Source organism: Phascolarctos cinereus, unplaced genomic scaffold, assembly GCF_003287225.1.
Source record: "Phascolarctos cinereus isolate Bilbo 61053 unplaced genomic scaffold, phaCin_HiC Scaffold_1;HRSCAF=81, whole genome shotgun sequence".
NCBI lineage: Eukaryota > Metazoa > Chordata > Mammalia > Diprotodontia > Phascolarctidae > Phascolarctos > Phascolarctos cinereus.
In genome coordinates this window covers 65,311,826-65,329,163 of record NW_027555514.1, presented here as the reverse complement: position 1 = coordinate 65,329,163, position 17,338 = coordinate 65,311,826, and the positions used below count along the sequence as shown (strand labels likewise).

The window sequence follows — 17,338 nt, the reverse complement described above, 5'->3', positions numbered from 1 at the left end:
GTTTAAAGAGTTATGTGGCAGAATAACACCCTCTGAAAAAGTCATTAAAATTGAATTAACATGGCAGGGGGGAGAGACACGTACAAACAATCTCTACTTTAATTTTAGCAAAAGATTCAACTTATTTTAAAAAATAATTTTATTTATTACAATTTTTAAAATGTATTTTCTCTTCCCCCCACTTGTCCTCTTTGGGGGAAGGGGAGCCTTTTTAATAAATATGCATTGTCAAGCAAACCAAATCCTCTCATTGGCCATGTCCAAATATATATATATATATATATATATATATATGTGTGTGTGTGTGTGTGTGTGTGTGTGTGTGTGTGTGTATATGTATATACACATACATATACACATATATGTGTATGTATATATGTATATCATTCTATCCCCTGAGTCCATCTCTTTGTCAGGATATAGGTAGCATGTATCATCATGAATCCTTTGGAATCCCATTTGGTCTTTGTGTTGATTAGAGGTCTTATTTCTAAAACATTTAACTTTAAGCCCTAAACACAATGGTAAGTTCTATACTATTTTTAAAGAGTTGACCTTCATATATCTCTAATCATTACATTTCATAATTGAATGGTTAGGTAAAAGCACATACATTTTACTACCTGTATTTTACTACTTAGAACTTTTTGCCTCTCTCAGATGGAGAAAATCCCCCAAGAAACCACGTGAATGAATCAGGCTATAATAACCCAGTTCACCATGCAGTAATTAAAACAGAGAGCTCTGTGATCAAAACTGGAGTGAGACCAGAGTCCGGCACCAATGAGGACTACGTGTCACCCCCCAAATACAAGAGTAGCTTGTTGAACCGGTACCTTAATGACTCTTTGCGACATGTCATGGCCACAAATGCAGCAATGATGGAAAAAACGAGACAGAGAAACCATTCGGGGTCATTTAGTTCCAATGAATTCGAGGAGGAGCTGGTGTCTCCATCATCATCAGAAACTGAAGGCAACTTTGTCTATCGAGCAGGTAAGTGGGTACGTTTTTGTTTTTGGTTTTTTTTTTAGCTGCCTATCTTGGCCAGAATTTAAATGGGGCCCACATTTTGCTATCCAGGCATGACTCTTGCTATTGTCCTTAGTGTGTGCGTGTGTGTGCCTCAGGCAGAGATAGATTGTACCTTTAGCTTCGATCCTTGAGTTGAGTGGGTGGGGGAAGAATGATACCTCTTTAAGGAAATACAGGTGGACTTTTTCATTTAGTGAAGATGTGCTTTTGGAGGGTTGGGTTGATGTTGGCCTTTATGAACACAGAGCTCTCAAAAAAGTCATATAGTAGGAAAAGCCCTGACCTGAGTGTCCATCCTTGCTTTGCCACTTATTATCTGTGTTGTATAAGTCAGGGGTGATAATAACTGGTGTTTATACGGTGCCTAGGATTTACGAAGTACTTTGCACACATTATCTCATTTAACTGTCACAAAGGGCCCTATAAGGTAAGAGTTATGGGTATTATTATCCCCACTTTATAGATGGGCAATCCAAGCTTAAGGAGGTTAAATGACTTGCTTTTGGTCACCTAGCTACTAAGCCAGTGATCAGTTGACTGTAGCATAAGAAAGAGAATGGAAATGGAGACTAGTCCTATGATTTCACTGGTATAGGGAACTCCCAGGTAAGGAAATACCCTACCAGTGCAGGTATGTACCTTCCCTGCAATTTGTAGTCAAAATAAATAGAGGCCAGAGGTGACTAGCAGAAGAAGAATTGAGGATGGCAGGATGAAGCCTTTGAGAAGGGCACCATGGGAAAGGCTGAAATAATGAATAAATTCAGCTTTCAGATAGAGAAAAAATAGCAACGGCAATTTTAAATTTTTTACCCTGACCCCAAGTCCCCTGAGTTTTTAGAGAAGCCTCACATTAGAGGACATTTGCACAATGAGATTTGGGGTTTTACAGGGAGTATAGTCAGAGCCGTAAATCTGAAAACTGTAAAGCGGAGGAGATGAGAATAAGGGTAAGTAAAGGTAGAGTGATATGGATGCATGCTGGCTTAGAAGTATATGTGCATGTCTGTTATGTATATGTACATTCAATGTATACACACATATACTTCCAAATCAGAATGCATGTGTTTGTGCATACACACATATACATATACACACATACACACTTCCAAACCCTCCAAGAAAAAGTATATGTGTATAAATATACAATACGTTTATGTATAGTATTTAGAATCAATAAATACATACACACACATATATATACACTTATGTTTGGTGTTTTTTGGAGGGTGGGTTGGCTAGGTCAGTTTAATTTTGCAAAAGAGGCAAGTCTCACTTCTTGATGACCTCTTCAGGTATTTTATCCAGAGACCAATTTTCCCTATTGAATACTAGAGGTTCCATTTAATTGTTTAGCTAGCACTGAATTTAGAATCGGAAAACCCATGTTTGAGTGTCCTACAGTAGCACTAAATGAGCCATGTGAAGGAGAGAATTGAACTAATTCAGAGCTTCTTAAGCTGGGGTTCATGATCTTCTCTTATTTTGATAAGTGTAGTCCAATATAATTCTTTTCCCCTGAAAACCCATATATTTTATTTTATGCACTGAAAAAACATGATTCTTAGAAGAGGACCATAGGCCCTGCCAGACTGACAAAGGGTTCCATGACACAAAAGAGGTTTGGGATCCGTGGACTAGATCTTCTAAGTTTCTCCCAGCTCTGACATTCGGTAGTGTAAGTTTCCTTTAAAAAAAAAAAAGACAAATCATTACATCATTTGCCCAGTAAGCTTACTGTTTGGAAAAAGCATACTACTTTCAGAGGTGGTAAAATATAAACTCTTAAGAACATTAGGCAATGTGCGTGCATTAGGGACTACTTTTCAAAGTTAAATGTCTAGGTCATTTAAGGTTTGGCTTTTTTCCCCCCCTAAACATTCCAAATGCATTTGGTCCATATTATGAGCTAATTATTAGCCAAGTTTTATTTTTAAATCAAAGCATTTTTAGTTACACAAGCTGAGAGAAAGCAGTTTAGACATAAAAACTTATTTCCCCCTGCACATGTGTAACTGAAGTTTGCTGTTGCAGAAGAAAAAATATCATTCCCCAGTGCTCTAAGACCTGCTTGCGAAGTTTCAGACTGACAGAATATGTTTCTTGAGGACAGGGATTATATCATTTTTGACTTTGTATCACCAGCACCAGCCTGTCACTTAGCAGGCACTTTATAAATGTTTGTTGATTAATTCATTGGTTTCATATCAGAACCTTAGAGAACTGTCTGTCATGGAGACAATGTAACAAAGCTATCTATTGTAGCTCCTATAGGATTACCCTAGGTGCCCCTCACCCTGTGGAAAGAAGTATGGCAGCTTTCCTTCCTCTACATGGCTTGTTTAGAAATCCTTTTCATTTCTTTCTAGCTGTTGCCCAAAAATCCTGAAAATCTCTCTATAGTCTCAATAACCCTGAAACACTAAGGCAACTTTGCATAGTGCTAATGAAGAATGCTATACTGGAGTTAGAATCCTACCTCTAGCACTTACTAGCTGTGTGACCTTTGCACAAGTGACTTCACATCTGAGCCTCCATTTTCTCAGTATTGAAATGGAAGCAATATTTCCTGTATTAATGCCCTCTCAGAATTAAATGAGCTAACAATAAAAGCTAACATTTACATAGCGCTTCAAGGTTCACCAGTCCCCACCAATGCATTTGCTTTTGACCCAAGCTTGGGCAAAGAGCATGGGATATGGAGTCAAGGACCTCGGGTGGAATCTCACTCCTGTTACTTGATGGAACGTTTGTGCATATTTTTTGCTTGTTTCCCTCGTTAGATTGTGAGCTCCTTGAGGGTAGGGACTGTCTTTTTCCTCTTTGAATCCCTAGAGCACAGTGCTTGGCACACAGTAGGAGCATAATAAATGTTTTGATTGACTGGCACACAGTAGGCACTTAATAAATGGTTTATTGACTGACTGAAGTTGGGCAAATCACAACCTCTCTGGGCCTCAGTTTCCTCACCTTAAAAATTAAAGGGGTTGGATTAGATGGTCTTGTAGATATTTATCAGCTTTAATTCTGTGGTCTCATTTGATCCTTGCAAGAATTCTATGAAGTAGATAGAGCAGGTGTTATTATCCTACTTTTCAGGTGATCAAACAGAATTTAGAGAAGGGAAATGACTCACCTAAGCGAGCAGTGATTCCAGGATTAGGTCCAACCCACACCTTCTGACTCTCATTCCAGTATTCTCTCACTTCCCTTTCACTGCTACCTCCTTTGTTTCTCTCATTAAAAAAAAAAAAATGACTTCCAGGAGGGAGGGGGGGAGAAAGAGAGAGAGAGAGAGAGAGAGAGAGAGAGAGAGAGAGAGAGAGAGAGAGAGAGAGAGAGAGAGAGAGAGAGAGAGAGAGGAGGGAGGAAGAGAGAGAGAGAGAACTGGAGCCCAAGACTATAGTCCTAATTGGAGATATTACTGGAACCTACCAGAGCAGAGGCAAATTATTTTTTTCCTGTGAGTTGCCTGTAGGTCTGAAGTTTGAAACATTTATGAGAGCAACATCTACAATTAGAAGTGGTTAGAATTAAGAAGATAATTGCACAACTGTATTTCTAAAAATAAAGGAAAAATAATCACTCAGCATTTTGTTTTGGATGAAATCATCCAAATTGAAGTTTGCCAAATGCCCATGTAACAGGCAAGCTCTGGTTATTGTCCAGAAACATTACAAGCCACTTTAGTGATGTCAGATTATCAAATTATAATTTTCAGATGTAAGAAAAATTGGTTATCCCATGAAAAGCTGATTACATATCTGTATAGCCAAGGAGCCCAAGTGAACTTTTCAGGACACCAATCAAGCTTCAAAATGTACTCTGTAATCCCTGGGTAGGGTCCCTTTCCCAAAAGGTGGCTAATAAGGACAGATTTGGGTTTACACAAAAACAGGCCTGTCCTTGTTCCATCCTCCAGAGATAGGGTCCCACCCACATTCCTTGTAGGACACATAGGCCTAGGAGATTCTACTGGTCCCACTTTACCTTGGTTGGGAAATGAACTATTTCCAGCCCATCTGAGAACCAGCTAGGGCCAAGTACTGCATCATCTGCGAGGATTAACACTCTGTATCTTACGTACACAACACACACACACACACACACACATATATATATATCCACATATATATATATATATATATCCACATATATAAAATATATTCGTGTGTATAGGCACATACATATGTATATTTACTCATGTGTTACACATACACACATGTGTGTGTCTGTCTGTCCGTGTAGGCTTACTCATTCCCAATCCCAACACCGTTGGTAGGTCAAATTCCCTATTTCTCTATCTTCTTTCAGAATTCTAGAGATACCCGTGAGGAGCTGTGGGGTTCTTCTAATGCTATTGTTTACCAGCCCTCATTCCATTATGTCCCCTTCTCCTCTAATATCAATTGCAAGTATCTGTTAGTATCTTCCCAATGTCAAGTTGACCATTTGCTTTCTCAATATCAGCTAACCAATTGACAGTAATTGGCTTTAACAAAGGTATATTTCCTGAAAACATAGTAAGATCCCAAAGTAAGACCTCAGAATAGGGGTACATTCTCTTCTCTACATCTCAGTCCATGGGAAGAGTGGTCTCAGACTTAATTTTTTTGCCGTTAAACAGTTTGCCCCTGCACGTTTACTTCCAGCTGTGGCATGGTGGCTGGCCCAGGTACCCCCTGGCCTATAGGTCGTGGTGCCTTTACTGAGTATATTCAGTGCCAAGCTGGATCTCACAGGTATTTTCTCAGGTGCTGTGCCGGTGCCTCATTCTACTTGGCTGTGGTAACCGTGGCAGTCTCTGTCATGGACACCCATCATTGATCTTCTCACAGTTCCTTTTGAAACACACAAGGTCAAGACCTGGTTTGCTCCATCTCTTACACTCATTCATCCAAGAGCAGAACAGAATAGACCAACCGAGGCAGAAGAAACTAAAACATCATGTGTTCAAGGCCACATGTCAATCCAGGAGGGGAGAGTCAGCCAAGAGCACTGCTTCCCTACCCAGAGGCATCCAGCACTTCTTGCCTCCCTTGCTACAGAGAAAGAGAGAACTTGAGGTCTTCAGTTGATGGCTTTTGTGTGGACACTGAGTTCTGGGCCAGCAGTGCGGTAAAAGCCATGGAGTAGGCAGGAAACTGTCACAGAATTCCTCTGGGTACTCTGAATCAGGGACTAGGGCCCCTCCATCTCACATCGTCATGCATCTCTGGAAGTGTGCTCCCTGAGGCTCCAGGTGGCCATTCAGCACCCAGAACCCCATGCATACTTCAGGAACTGGGCCTGCATTGACCAGTCTTCCATTACACTGCATTATACTGAAATTTGGCTTACCTTGAAAACTAGACATCTATCTCTTTCACCTGTGAAAGGGAAGTCTGAAGGATATAAACTGTTGAGGGAAAACCTCCCCACAATCCTGTAAGTTTTGGAAGCAAAAGAGTAAATGAACCTTGAGCAAGAACAAAATGGAACTTTGTAGGACCAGCTCAGAGATCCTGTTGTTATTTCAGTCTCTAAGTATTTATGACATAAAGGCAATTCTGATTTGATGCAAACAGGATTGTTGTTATTCAGGCATATCTGACTATTCATTACCCAATTTGGGGTTTTCTTGGCAAAGATACTGGAATAGTTTCCTATTTGCTCCTCTAGCTCATTTTTACAGATGAGGAAACTGAGGCAAACAAGGTTAAGTGACTCGCTCAGGGTCACACAGTAAGTGTCCAAGACTGCATTTGAACTCATGTCTTCCTGACTCTAGGCCCAGTGCTCTATCCACTGCACCATCTAGTTGCCCTAAGAATGCAACCCACCAAATGACTGCCACCTGCTATGCATTTTAGGGAAGTGATTCCACCGCTAGAGGAGGTCGGTGAGCCACAAGGTCAAAATCGTGTTCAAAGCTGGAGAAAGGTCAAATAGGAGGACTGGGAAAAGACTAAGCAGCTATGAGAGGTTTGGTAACCTTTGAGAGAACAATTTCAGTACAATAGAAGGGCTGGAAGCTAGATTACAAGGAGCTGAGAAATGATTTGTTGAAGAAGTGAAGGCAATAAATACAAAATCTTCCCACTTGCTTAGCAGTGAAAGATAAGAGACATAGAAAAAGTTAACCTGAGGGCATGGCAAGGTCAAATGGTCTTACTGAAGAATGGGGAGAGTTGGATATATTTATGAGCAGCAGGGAAGGAGCAGGAAACTGAAGGTGAAAGAGGAAATTATCTATGGGGCAAGTCTCCAATGAGATGGAAGGGAATGAGATCAAGGGCACAATTAGAGGGTTTGGCCTTGGGAAAGAGAACAGCCAACTAATCCTCTGAGACTGGAGTGAAGAACAAATGGGCTCTGAGCCAATGGAACTTTGGTTTGGGCTTAGAGAGCTGGGTAGGGCAAGACAGGCTAGAGTTCTGCAGTTAGAATCTTGGGCAGTATCAGGACATTGAAGCCTGAAGAGAGAATCACGGTAAGGTATGAGAGAAGGGGTGACCTGATAGAGACAGCTTGTTTGAAAATTATGCTTAAAACCAACCATATATCAGGAAAGGAGGAAACTCTTCCTCCTTTTCTCTTCCTCTTCTATCTTCTATTCCTCCTATCTCTTTCTTTGTCTACCATAGCCTCCTTTTCTCTCTTTACCCCTTCCAACTTCTTTTCCTTCTTTCTAGGTCCCCTCCCTCCAGTTCTCCTCTCTGTTGGCATTGTATGCCCCACCCCTATCTCTCAGGACTTACATTAAGACTATTAGCATATTGTTCAAGTATATAAAGATCTAAATAAGCTAGCCTAGGGATGGTATTAAACCATTTATAATGTTGTTTCTATGAGAGAATGGTTTCTGAGTTCCAAACAGATGGCTTACACACAAACTTTTGGAACACAATTGGTTGATTAGTTGGGGATTTTCTGAAGTGTATAAATCGTGTTTTTGTAAATTAAAGCTTTTTGAAGTGTACCAGTTGAGCTATTGAAAGAAATTCTATGGTTAATCCTTTTGTAAAATGAATAATCATTTCACAATGTATTTCTGTGTATATGTATGTATACACTTGCTCAAATATATATATATATATATATATATATATATATATATTTCACTTGTTCAAATCTGGGTAGACCTTCATGGAATGCAAGAGTGGCCTCCATGGGTAGTTACTAAAGATGTTAAACATTATATGTGCCAGAACTTCCTTTTGAGCATTAACCTTCAAATACTGTTTTCTCAGTTCATGGATTGTGTACCCTTATTTTTAGTGAAAGAATTGAGTATTCTCTATTTGAATTCTCAGACATTCCATTCCAGGCATGAAAATTACTGGTTGGCTCTTCAGTAAAATAGAATAAGATCCTCAATAGCTGGCCCAGCTAGTTATATTTAAGGAACACCATGAAAATTGTCATAGTCCTTGGTTCCATATATGGAATACAACTCCTCCTCACTCATGAATGATGTGTTCCACCTAATTTAATTTTCCAGATAATGGAAGTTTACCCTTTAAACACCAAATCTTTTTCACAGGTACCATTTCCATGGTTTATGTGAAATGTGCTTCACAGTTCTCTGCTTCCTTAAATAGAGTATACTCCAATGCCCCAGTGGCTCTATGTCGGTGCTCCTTCCAGGTATTCGAATTACAATCCTTCTATGCATCCCATCCTGTACAACTCTGGTCCAATGTCCTCCCCTAAATCCACCACAGAGGGCCAACCAATAGACTTCTTCAAGACTTCTTAACACTGCGGACACTAGAGTAATTTTTGAATTACATCTATAATTTCATTGGTTTAGGGAACTCTTGATAAACTCTTGTGATCTTGACAGATGTAACCTGCCCTTCAGAGAGCTGGACAGGGTGCCGAGAAGTTAGGTGATTTGCCCATAGTCACAGAGCCAGTATGAAGCAGAGACTTAAACTCAGGTCTTCCTGACTCCTATGCCATGCTGAGTATACTGAACATAATTTAACCTTTCCTTGATGAATGCAGGGTCATCATTAAGACACATCAATCACCCATGGAGCTAGGCTATAGTAGTGATATCCTCAGTTATCTAGCCATTTCCTTCTCAAGTTTGGTTCTGCTGCCTTGGATTTCTCTTCCCTCACTGTTAGCCATTACGTCTCAGTATTTCAACTTCTAGGATCCAAAGGCTTTTATTGCTTACTTTTGTCCCAGGCTTATAGATCAATAAGCTTAGTTTTACACACAAATTTACTCAAGTATCCTCTCTAGCCTCACAGTAACCACAGACCATTGCTCTATAATCTTCCTAAGACACTGCTCTAATCATATCACCCCTGTTCAAAAAACTTTAGGGACTACTTACAGCCTATCAAAGGAAACCTTTGTCCCTTATCCTGACATTCAAGGCCCATCCATGATCTGGTCATAAATTATTCCATCCTCATCTTCTATCCTTTATGCCAGTCAAACTGGACTTATCAGTTCCTTAACATGGTCATCATGTTCTGTTGTCTCTGTGTCTTTGCTTAACTTATTTATTCCACCTGGAATACCCTTCTCAATTGCCACTTGTGAAAAGTCTAATCATGTTTACAGGTTGAAGTCAAATGCAACTGTTTCCATGATCCTTTCTCTGATTCTTTACTCTTTCTTCAGCTGGAAGTATTTACTGTCCTCTGAGCTCCCATAACACTTGCATTATGGTGATTTTCTCATTTTGCATTATGGTAAGCTTCATGAAGTGGTCACTGCACCTTATTCAATTTTGTGTCCCCTACAGTGCTTCATACATGGTAGTTGCTTAGAAGACTGGGTGAACACTGAGATTTCTTCCAGCACTAAATCCCGAGTGATAAGTTGAACAAATGAAGAAAGGAATGACCTTAGAGGTCTTTTTTCTGTTTTCTTTTAGGTTCAGGGCTTTGTTCGAGGTGGTTGAGGTTGCCAGAAGTCTATCCTCTGGTTAAGTGGGGTGTTCCTATGGAAGGATGAAGAGTTAAGTTAAATAGAGTTGAGTTGTGTAGCATGTCAAACAGGACTGTGAACATCCTGGTCTTTCAGTAAATGTGAAGCAGTGATGTTGTTGATGATGTTGGTGATCTCAAAGGACCTTCCCAGCTCTAAGTCTATGGTCCTTTGATCTGATCAAGAAGGTGATGGTGTTTACAGTTAAATTCATTCCAGAGCTCACAGCACAGGATTTAATCACAGTCATTCACTTCTTGAAAACAGCATTTTCTTCACGGAGGGTAACTCAAAGAATTTACATGAATTTCCCCATTACCCTATACGCTGTTCAGAGTTGGTTGATTAATAGGAAATGAAAATAGAACAGGAACACAAATTTCATCAGAGATATTTGCAGGCTTATTTTGAGATGACCATTCATCCTCTGTACTTTATATGTGGCTTGGCGAAGTCTGACAGTGGCAAAAGGGTTCCACTGAGGAAATGTGGGCCCACTTTAGACAAAGCCCTGCTTAGCTCACAGACATATCTAAGCTCAAAGGCAGCTCAGTTTTGAAAATGTGTACATGTGTTTCCAAGCATCTTTCAGATTATGATGTCGCTTTTCTTTAGCCTTTTCTATTCTTCATGTGGTGGTCAGGAAGTCAATGTAATGAAAGCAGAATAAATGTTGAAGAAATCTCAAGTCTGTTGTGTAGACAGATGGACTCCAGAGCCCCGTATCTGTCTGCTTCCTCTTCAGGCTCAAATATTTTGCTATATACTGTGGGTATATGTCAAGAGAAAGGCCCTAAAAATAACTCTAAAACATGATTTTAAAGCAAAGAAAGGAAACAATCAAAAATTAAAATGTAGCAACATATTTAAATGATGCATCTTTGGGGGGGGCAATGAAGTAATTTTTTTTTCAATTAACAGAAATTTATTTGCTCTCATACCCTCCCCATAAAAAAGAAAACTAACAAATATGCATATTCACACAAAATAAATTCCCACATTGGCCATGTGCAAAAAAATTGATGTCTCATTCTGCACCCTGAGTCTCACACCTCTCTAGAGAGGTCGGTAGTGTGTTTTATCAATAGTCATCTGGAATGATGGCTGATCATTGTGTTAATCAGACAAACAATGCATCATTTGAGTATCCAGGCAAACAAGAAAATCCCAAGCGATATAAAAAGCATGCAGTTTAGGAAATGAAAGTAAGCATGTCTCAAAAACCAGGTACAGTGATATACAGGTTGATTCAAGATAGAAAAGTAAAAAAGTAAGATAAATATATATTTTTAAAAAACCAATAACAGCAAAATCCAAGGAAAAACTCAGAAACTCACAATAAAAGTTTATGAGTCTTCCATAGCTTGGCTTTCTCAACTAGCTGACAATTTCTAATATTCTGAGTCCTATTTCAGAACATTCTTTAAAGTTGTCATATATACATGTTCTGTGTTTCATATATACATGAAAATGAGCTCTGATTCTTCTGGATGATATTGCAAAATTTTCCCTGGCCTTTGAGAGATCATATATGTTAAAATAGCATGACAAGAGTGACCAGACCAAAGGCTGGAACAAGTCAGTAAATATGAAAGGATAAGAAAGCTACAAAACCTAGCTTTTTCTGAGGGAAAGAAAAAGCAAGTGCTTAGAAATGTTGATTATGTTTCTGTGTCTCCTAGTCTTCACAGTTTAGCTGCTGCATATGAGTAAAACAATTGTTGGCGATTTTCTGATAAATTCTGTGCATTTCAACGCCTTCTGCAGTGGCCACATCCCTTGTGCAGTTTTATAGTGGGGCTGTTCATGCCACTATATTTAAGACTGTGTCAGTGTTTCCATTAAGAGACTTTTTCATTCCCTAGGGCTTCTAAGTCAGTCGTAAAAATTCAAGCCAAGTGCAAAACTGGCACAGAAAGGGGTTTATTCTCCTTCTGTGTGTAGGACATTTAAGTGGGTAACTCCCAGTCACACTGAATCGAGTTAGTTTTGTAAACCCGCTACACTGAGATGTGACCGAATAAGCTCTTCAAAGATGTCCTCTGCATGGGCACAGAAACTCTGTGAAAGCGGTTTTCCCGGTCAGTGAAAACAGCAAGGCATTCTCTGCACTGGTTATGGCAGTATGTTTTCTTTATTCAGTTTGTAGCTGTTTTTTCCTCTCTGTCTCCCCACGTTGTTTCTAAAATTAAACAAGAATTTCTCTAGGTGAAAATTGGTCTTGTAGATGTGAAAATACTCTTACCCAGGAAAAATCCAAGTCTCCTTCCAGACCAGAGTTGTGATATTTTTAAATTATGGAAACTTGTGTTTCTGTTTACTATTGGAAATGATATAATTTATAATTACCTTAGCCCAAGTCTTAAGGAAGCAAAAAAAAAAGGACAGTTTTCATTAATTTGTCCATTTTTAAAAATAAGTCTTGACAAATTCCATAATAGTTGTTTATAGGAAGCATGTTGTATTTAAATGATAGCTGAATAATAGTAGCTCTTTCTTTCCAATACTCTCTCTCCTTAATAATAGTTTTGGTACCTAAGTTCCCCTAGTCTGATGATACTGAGAAAGTAATTAGAATCACAGGCCTGCAGAATGTGAGTTAAAAAGAATTTCTGAGATCATTTTGGCCAAGCCCCTCCTTTGACAGATGAGTAAACTGATGGAGGTTCATAATCACATATGATATAATATAAATATATATATATTATTATTATTATATATTATACTTTTAAAATGGTTGTTTTGAGATGCTGATTTCTTAATTGGGTGGCCATATGATCTTACTCTATGATACACTGTACTGCTTTACTTGTAGAAATTAGTGGGGTTGGGTGCTTACTGATACATGCTTAAGTATATTTGATTCATAACTTCAGAATTATTGAAATTTTGAGTTTTTTCTTTTTGGAGGGGCAGTTGGGCTTCTTTCTCATTCCTTTGTTTTGTTCCTACAGCTGAAAAGCTATCGCAAGGAGCAAAGTGTGGCTCTAATTTGTCTGTAGCCTGTAGTCTATAAGAGAGAGACAGTGCCTGAGGATTCCCCATTGGTTAAAAAAAGAGAAATGAGGATGGTTTGGAGAATCCAATTCAGTATGGCAAACATATTAATATGTTTAATATGATATTAATATGATAGCTGAGCTTAACACCAGGGGGACAAATCCCTCTGTACTACTAAGGAAGGAGCATGATGTAGCGGGAAGATCACTGGATTCTACCCAGAGGTCTTGGGTTCTGATAACCACGTCCCTTTGGTGAAATCCCTTACCTTTTCTGGGCCTCTATTTCCTCATCTATAAGATGGGGGCATTGGGCAAGGCAATCACCAAGTTCCCTTTGGGTTCTTAGACCTATGAACTTTTGCTTGCTTCTGTTCTGTGAAGTTGAGAGCTTCCCATCCATTGACCAAGAGGGCCTCCAGGTTATCATCAGAAAGGGATTAAAAAAAAAAATCAGTGATGTCACATCTGTCTTATGCCTGGGAATAAAAACAGTGTTTAAAACTATCCTATGCACATTTATGGAAGTTAGGAGCTATTTTACTCTAAGTATTTTTGCCCAGGCCTCCACTGTCTCCCAGGTCTATAACCAGGCCTTGGCATCCACCTAGACAGGCAGAGCAGGACTATTTTAAGGACATCATTCACTGACTTCCAATATTAACAGACCAGTAGTCCAAAAGTGGCCTGTCCCCACTGAATTCTGGTAACTTGGATAAGATGGTCAAAGAAAGTGAGTACTCACATAGAAACTCTATGGGTCTATTTTGTATATTTAGGATAGATGATTGATTTGACCTTCTTAAAATATAGGAAGAATCTGTGATTTTGTTAGTATGGGGAACTCTTGTTGTATGTCTTCCCTTTTCCTTGCCCTGGGTCGTATAGCTAGTAATTGTCAGAGGTAGAATCTGAACCGAGGTCTTCCTGACTTGAAGCCTGGTCCTCTGTCCACTGTACTACACTGCTCTTGTATGAGGTTTAAAAAAAAAAAAAGGAGCCATACCAAATACAAAATAATGGTTTTTTTTAAAGAACTATTTCAATGCAAAGTGGAAAAATAAGCTAAAATAACAGATGTAATCATAAAGAAAAGAAGGAATGATGAACAAGTACCACAAAAAATGCATTTAAAGAAGTAGCATATCCAGAAAACGCATTTTGTTTTTGTGACGTTTCACCTGGTGGTCTGAATATTGGAACTTCCTTCTCCTAGCCAGGGCCTCAGGTTGAGATGAACAGATCCGTCTCCCAATATAACAGAACCATTTCAAGTCAGGTTGCCCTGTCCTGCCAAAAGTGTCATGATGACCCTAAAATATGCCCCTCTCCTAAGGGCCAAGCTCTTGGGTCGCTCCTTCCAGCTTCCCCCTGATTTAGACAACAGACGCATGGAAGGCATGGCAGGACTCTGGCTCCTCTGTCCCATGGCCAAGACAGAAAGGATAGCTGGCTGGCAAAATCCAGAATTCCTTAAATGTTACTATGTCTTACACTTCTAAATGTAAAATCTCCAGCCAGGATGGACTAAATGTAAAATCTCCAGCCAGGATGGAGCCTTGTGCCAAGTGCATTTGCAGGGATGTCTCAGCAGAGCACAGAGTGAGCTGCTTGCAATAACAGGGTAGCCTCTGACTCCTGACAGACTTAGCTGCTGTGCTCTTAAGGCAGAGGGATGAGTTGTTTTCCCCTCCCCATTGTTGTCTTGGTCACCACTATTCTTTCATTTTTTCCTCTCATTATTTCCCTTTTAGTCCCTCAGTCCCTCCAGCTGGACTGAAGAAAAAAAACAACAACAAAATCTTGTCTAGGTGGAGGTCTTTTCCCTTCCTAGATAGGTTATTTTTGTCCTTTCAAAAATCCTTGAACAGATACATCTCTGTGTAGCTGAAATGTTTATTTTCGTTCAGAAATCTTTGTTTATCTATTTCTCACCAGAAATTTGAAACATTTTTGAGCTGCTTTCAGGAATAATTGCTTTCTCTCCCTACACTGCCCCCAGATGCAGTGAAAAGGGAACTATCCCAACATTGGAAAAATAGACCCAAAGCCTCTGAGAGTTCATTTGGAGAAGTGATGGGGATGTTACACCAGAATTGTTAAAGTAACAGGAAAATTGATGTTTTGGTTAGCAAACCTTCCCTCTCACTAAATGTCAAAACTTAGTGATTATGATTTTATCAGATTAAGCAGGTATTTTTCCCCTCTTGATGAGATGCTAAAATGGTTTCAGGGTTCCTGCAGTTCTTCAACTTTTCTGTCCCTGAAGTGAAATGATCAACCAGCCAACTGATCAATTAATCTCAAAGTATTTTTTGACGTGCCCACTAAGTGTCAGTAACTCTTGTAGACCCTGGGGGTATAAAAGTGAAAATGAAATACTCTCTTCCCACAAAGGGTTTATACTCTGTAAAGGGGAGAGAATATGTCTATAAATTATGATTTTTTTGATTCAAAGATAACAGTTGCAAATAGTTTCTCCTTTGTTTTAGAAAAATGATTGACTTTCACAGATAATTGTTCAAAAACAAACGTAAAGAGTCCACTTTGTTGTATTAGTTCAAACTTTGATGCAGGGTCTGAAATCTCTGTATCATAAAATTTTCATCATCAAGAATAATCTGAGTCACCTTCACAGGTTAAAATTCTGCAATTTAATTCTACCAAAATTGTCTTATTTCCAGAAATTAGCTTCTAACTATGAGAGGCAGTGTGGTTTAGTGGAAAGAGAGCCAACCTTACACTCAGCAAGACCTAGGTTCAAGCTCTGGCTATGACTGTGGTTGCATGACTCTGTAAAAGGCCCTTCACCCCACATCGCCCCCGGGTCACTCTCTAAGACCCTCAGTTTCAGAGTAGTTGGTGGTCTACATTGGTAAAAAGGCTTTCCTCACCAGGAGTTTCCTTTGTCAATGAAAGTACAGGGGGAGGAAAAAAAGGGTTCTGGTTTTAAGAGTGCTGAAGACAGAATTCCAGAGTTCTGTAGTGAATTGATGGATCAGGAGTCAGGAAGAGCTGGTTCAAGGCTTTCTCCAACTCTTCCTACTGATGAGACCATGGGCAAAACTCATTTAATTTTCTCGAAACTCATTTGTGGAGTTAGTAATACCTATAGAAGCAATCCTGCTGTGAGGGTTTAAATGAGAAAGTGTATATAAAGTGCTTTAAAAGCTAAAAGGTGCTACATAAATGTAGTTGTTAATAATAATAATAACAAAAGAAGCATGCAGCCAAATCCAACCAACTTCCATCTGAGTCACAGCCCTTCTAGCAAGTAGTGAGCTTTTGCTAAGAGACTTCAGGGCTTATAGAGAGGAAATCCAGCAGAGAGAGCAAGTGCTCCTTCCCCCCAAAACACAAAGGGGACAAATGAGTCTATGCAGGAGGTAGTCTCAGTCAGGGCTGGCCCTACATGTAGGTCAGATAGGATGGCTCCTATCATGTGGTGTGATGGTAAAAGGCCCTACATCTGCCCTAATGTGTTGTGCCGGCCAACTTGGTCTGAAATGATGACCGTTTGAGTAGACATAAGAGGCAGCATATGGTGGTGGGTGGAGCACCTGGCTTGGGAGCTCATCCTCATTCTGCTACTAAAAAGCAGTGAGATCTTGGCTAAATTATATAACCTCTTTAGACCTAATCTCCCTTCCACCTTTAACATTGTGTGAATCTATGAATGGGAATAGGCAGAGGCTGGCATTGTCATAGTTAAAATGCATTAGTGCTAGTTAGTTTACAGATGAGGAAAATGAACCTCTGAGAAGTTAAATGGTGTAATCATAGTTGCAAAACTAAGTAAGTGGGAGGCAGCATGGCACAGTAGACAGTATGCTGAAGTTGGAGGCAGGAAGACCTGAATTCTAATCCCATTTTCCAAACTTACTGGCTGTGGGACCTTGAGCAAGTCACCTATACTCTGTGGTTCTCAGTTTTCTCATCTGCATAATGGGGATCATGATAATACCTTCTTCAAAGGATTGCTGTGAGGTTTTGAATGAGATAATGTATATAGGATGCTTTGTGAAGCTTGAAGCACTTTATAAGCGTGAGTTATCATCATTATCATCTCATTCTTGTCCTTTTTGATAGAGTGTGGATAGAAATTGTTCTAGGATAAGTCATCACTCTGGAATTATTCGGTTATGTTTAGTGTTCTGTGGACAGGCAGATAAAATGATTGCTTTTTTTGGTAACGGAATGAAAGTATTAGCATTTAAACTCATTTTCTACTGGATCACTGAAGGCGTCTTCAGGAGCAGACGGAACAACTTCCTATATAGTTTTAGATCCTTAGTCTACTTCTCTATGTTTTGAAAACTTTTCATTCCATGTAGGTTGGAGATTATGAGTATTTAGTATGGTGGTATTAT

The 17,338-nt window shown here is 39.4% G+C and overlaps 1 protein-coding gene across 1 annotated transcript in view; it reads left to right on the top strand.

Annotated features, from left to right (window-relative positions):
• Window positions 1–17,338, top strand: part of MKX (mohawk homeobox) — a 108,606-nt gene that overhangs the window by 23,931 nt on the left and 67,337 nt on the right. Inside the window, exon 5 of the mRNA XM_020990524.2 lies at window positions 661–996. Within this exon, the coding sequence (XP_020846183.1) occupies window positions 661–996 (336 nt within the window). The remainder of the gene's footprint in view (window positions 1–660; window positions 997–17,338) is intronic.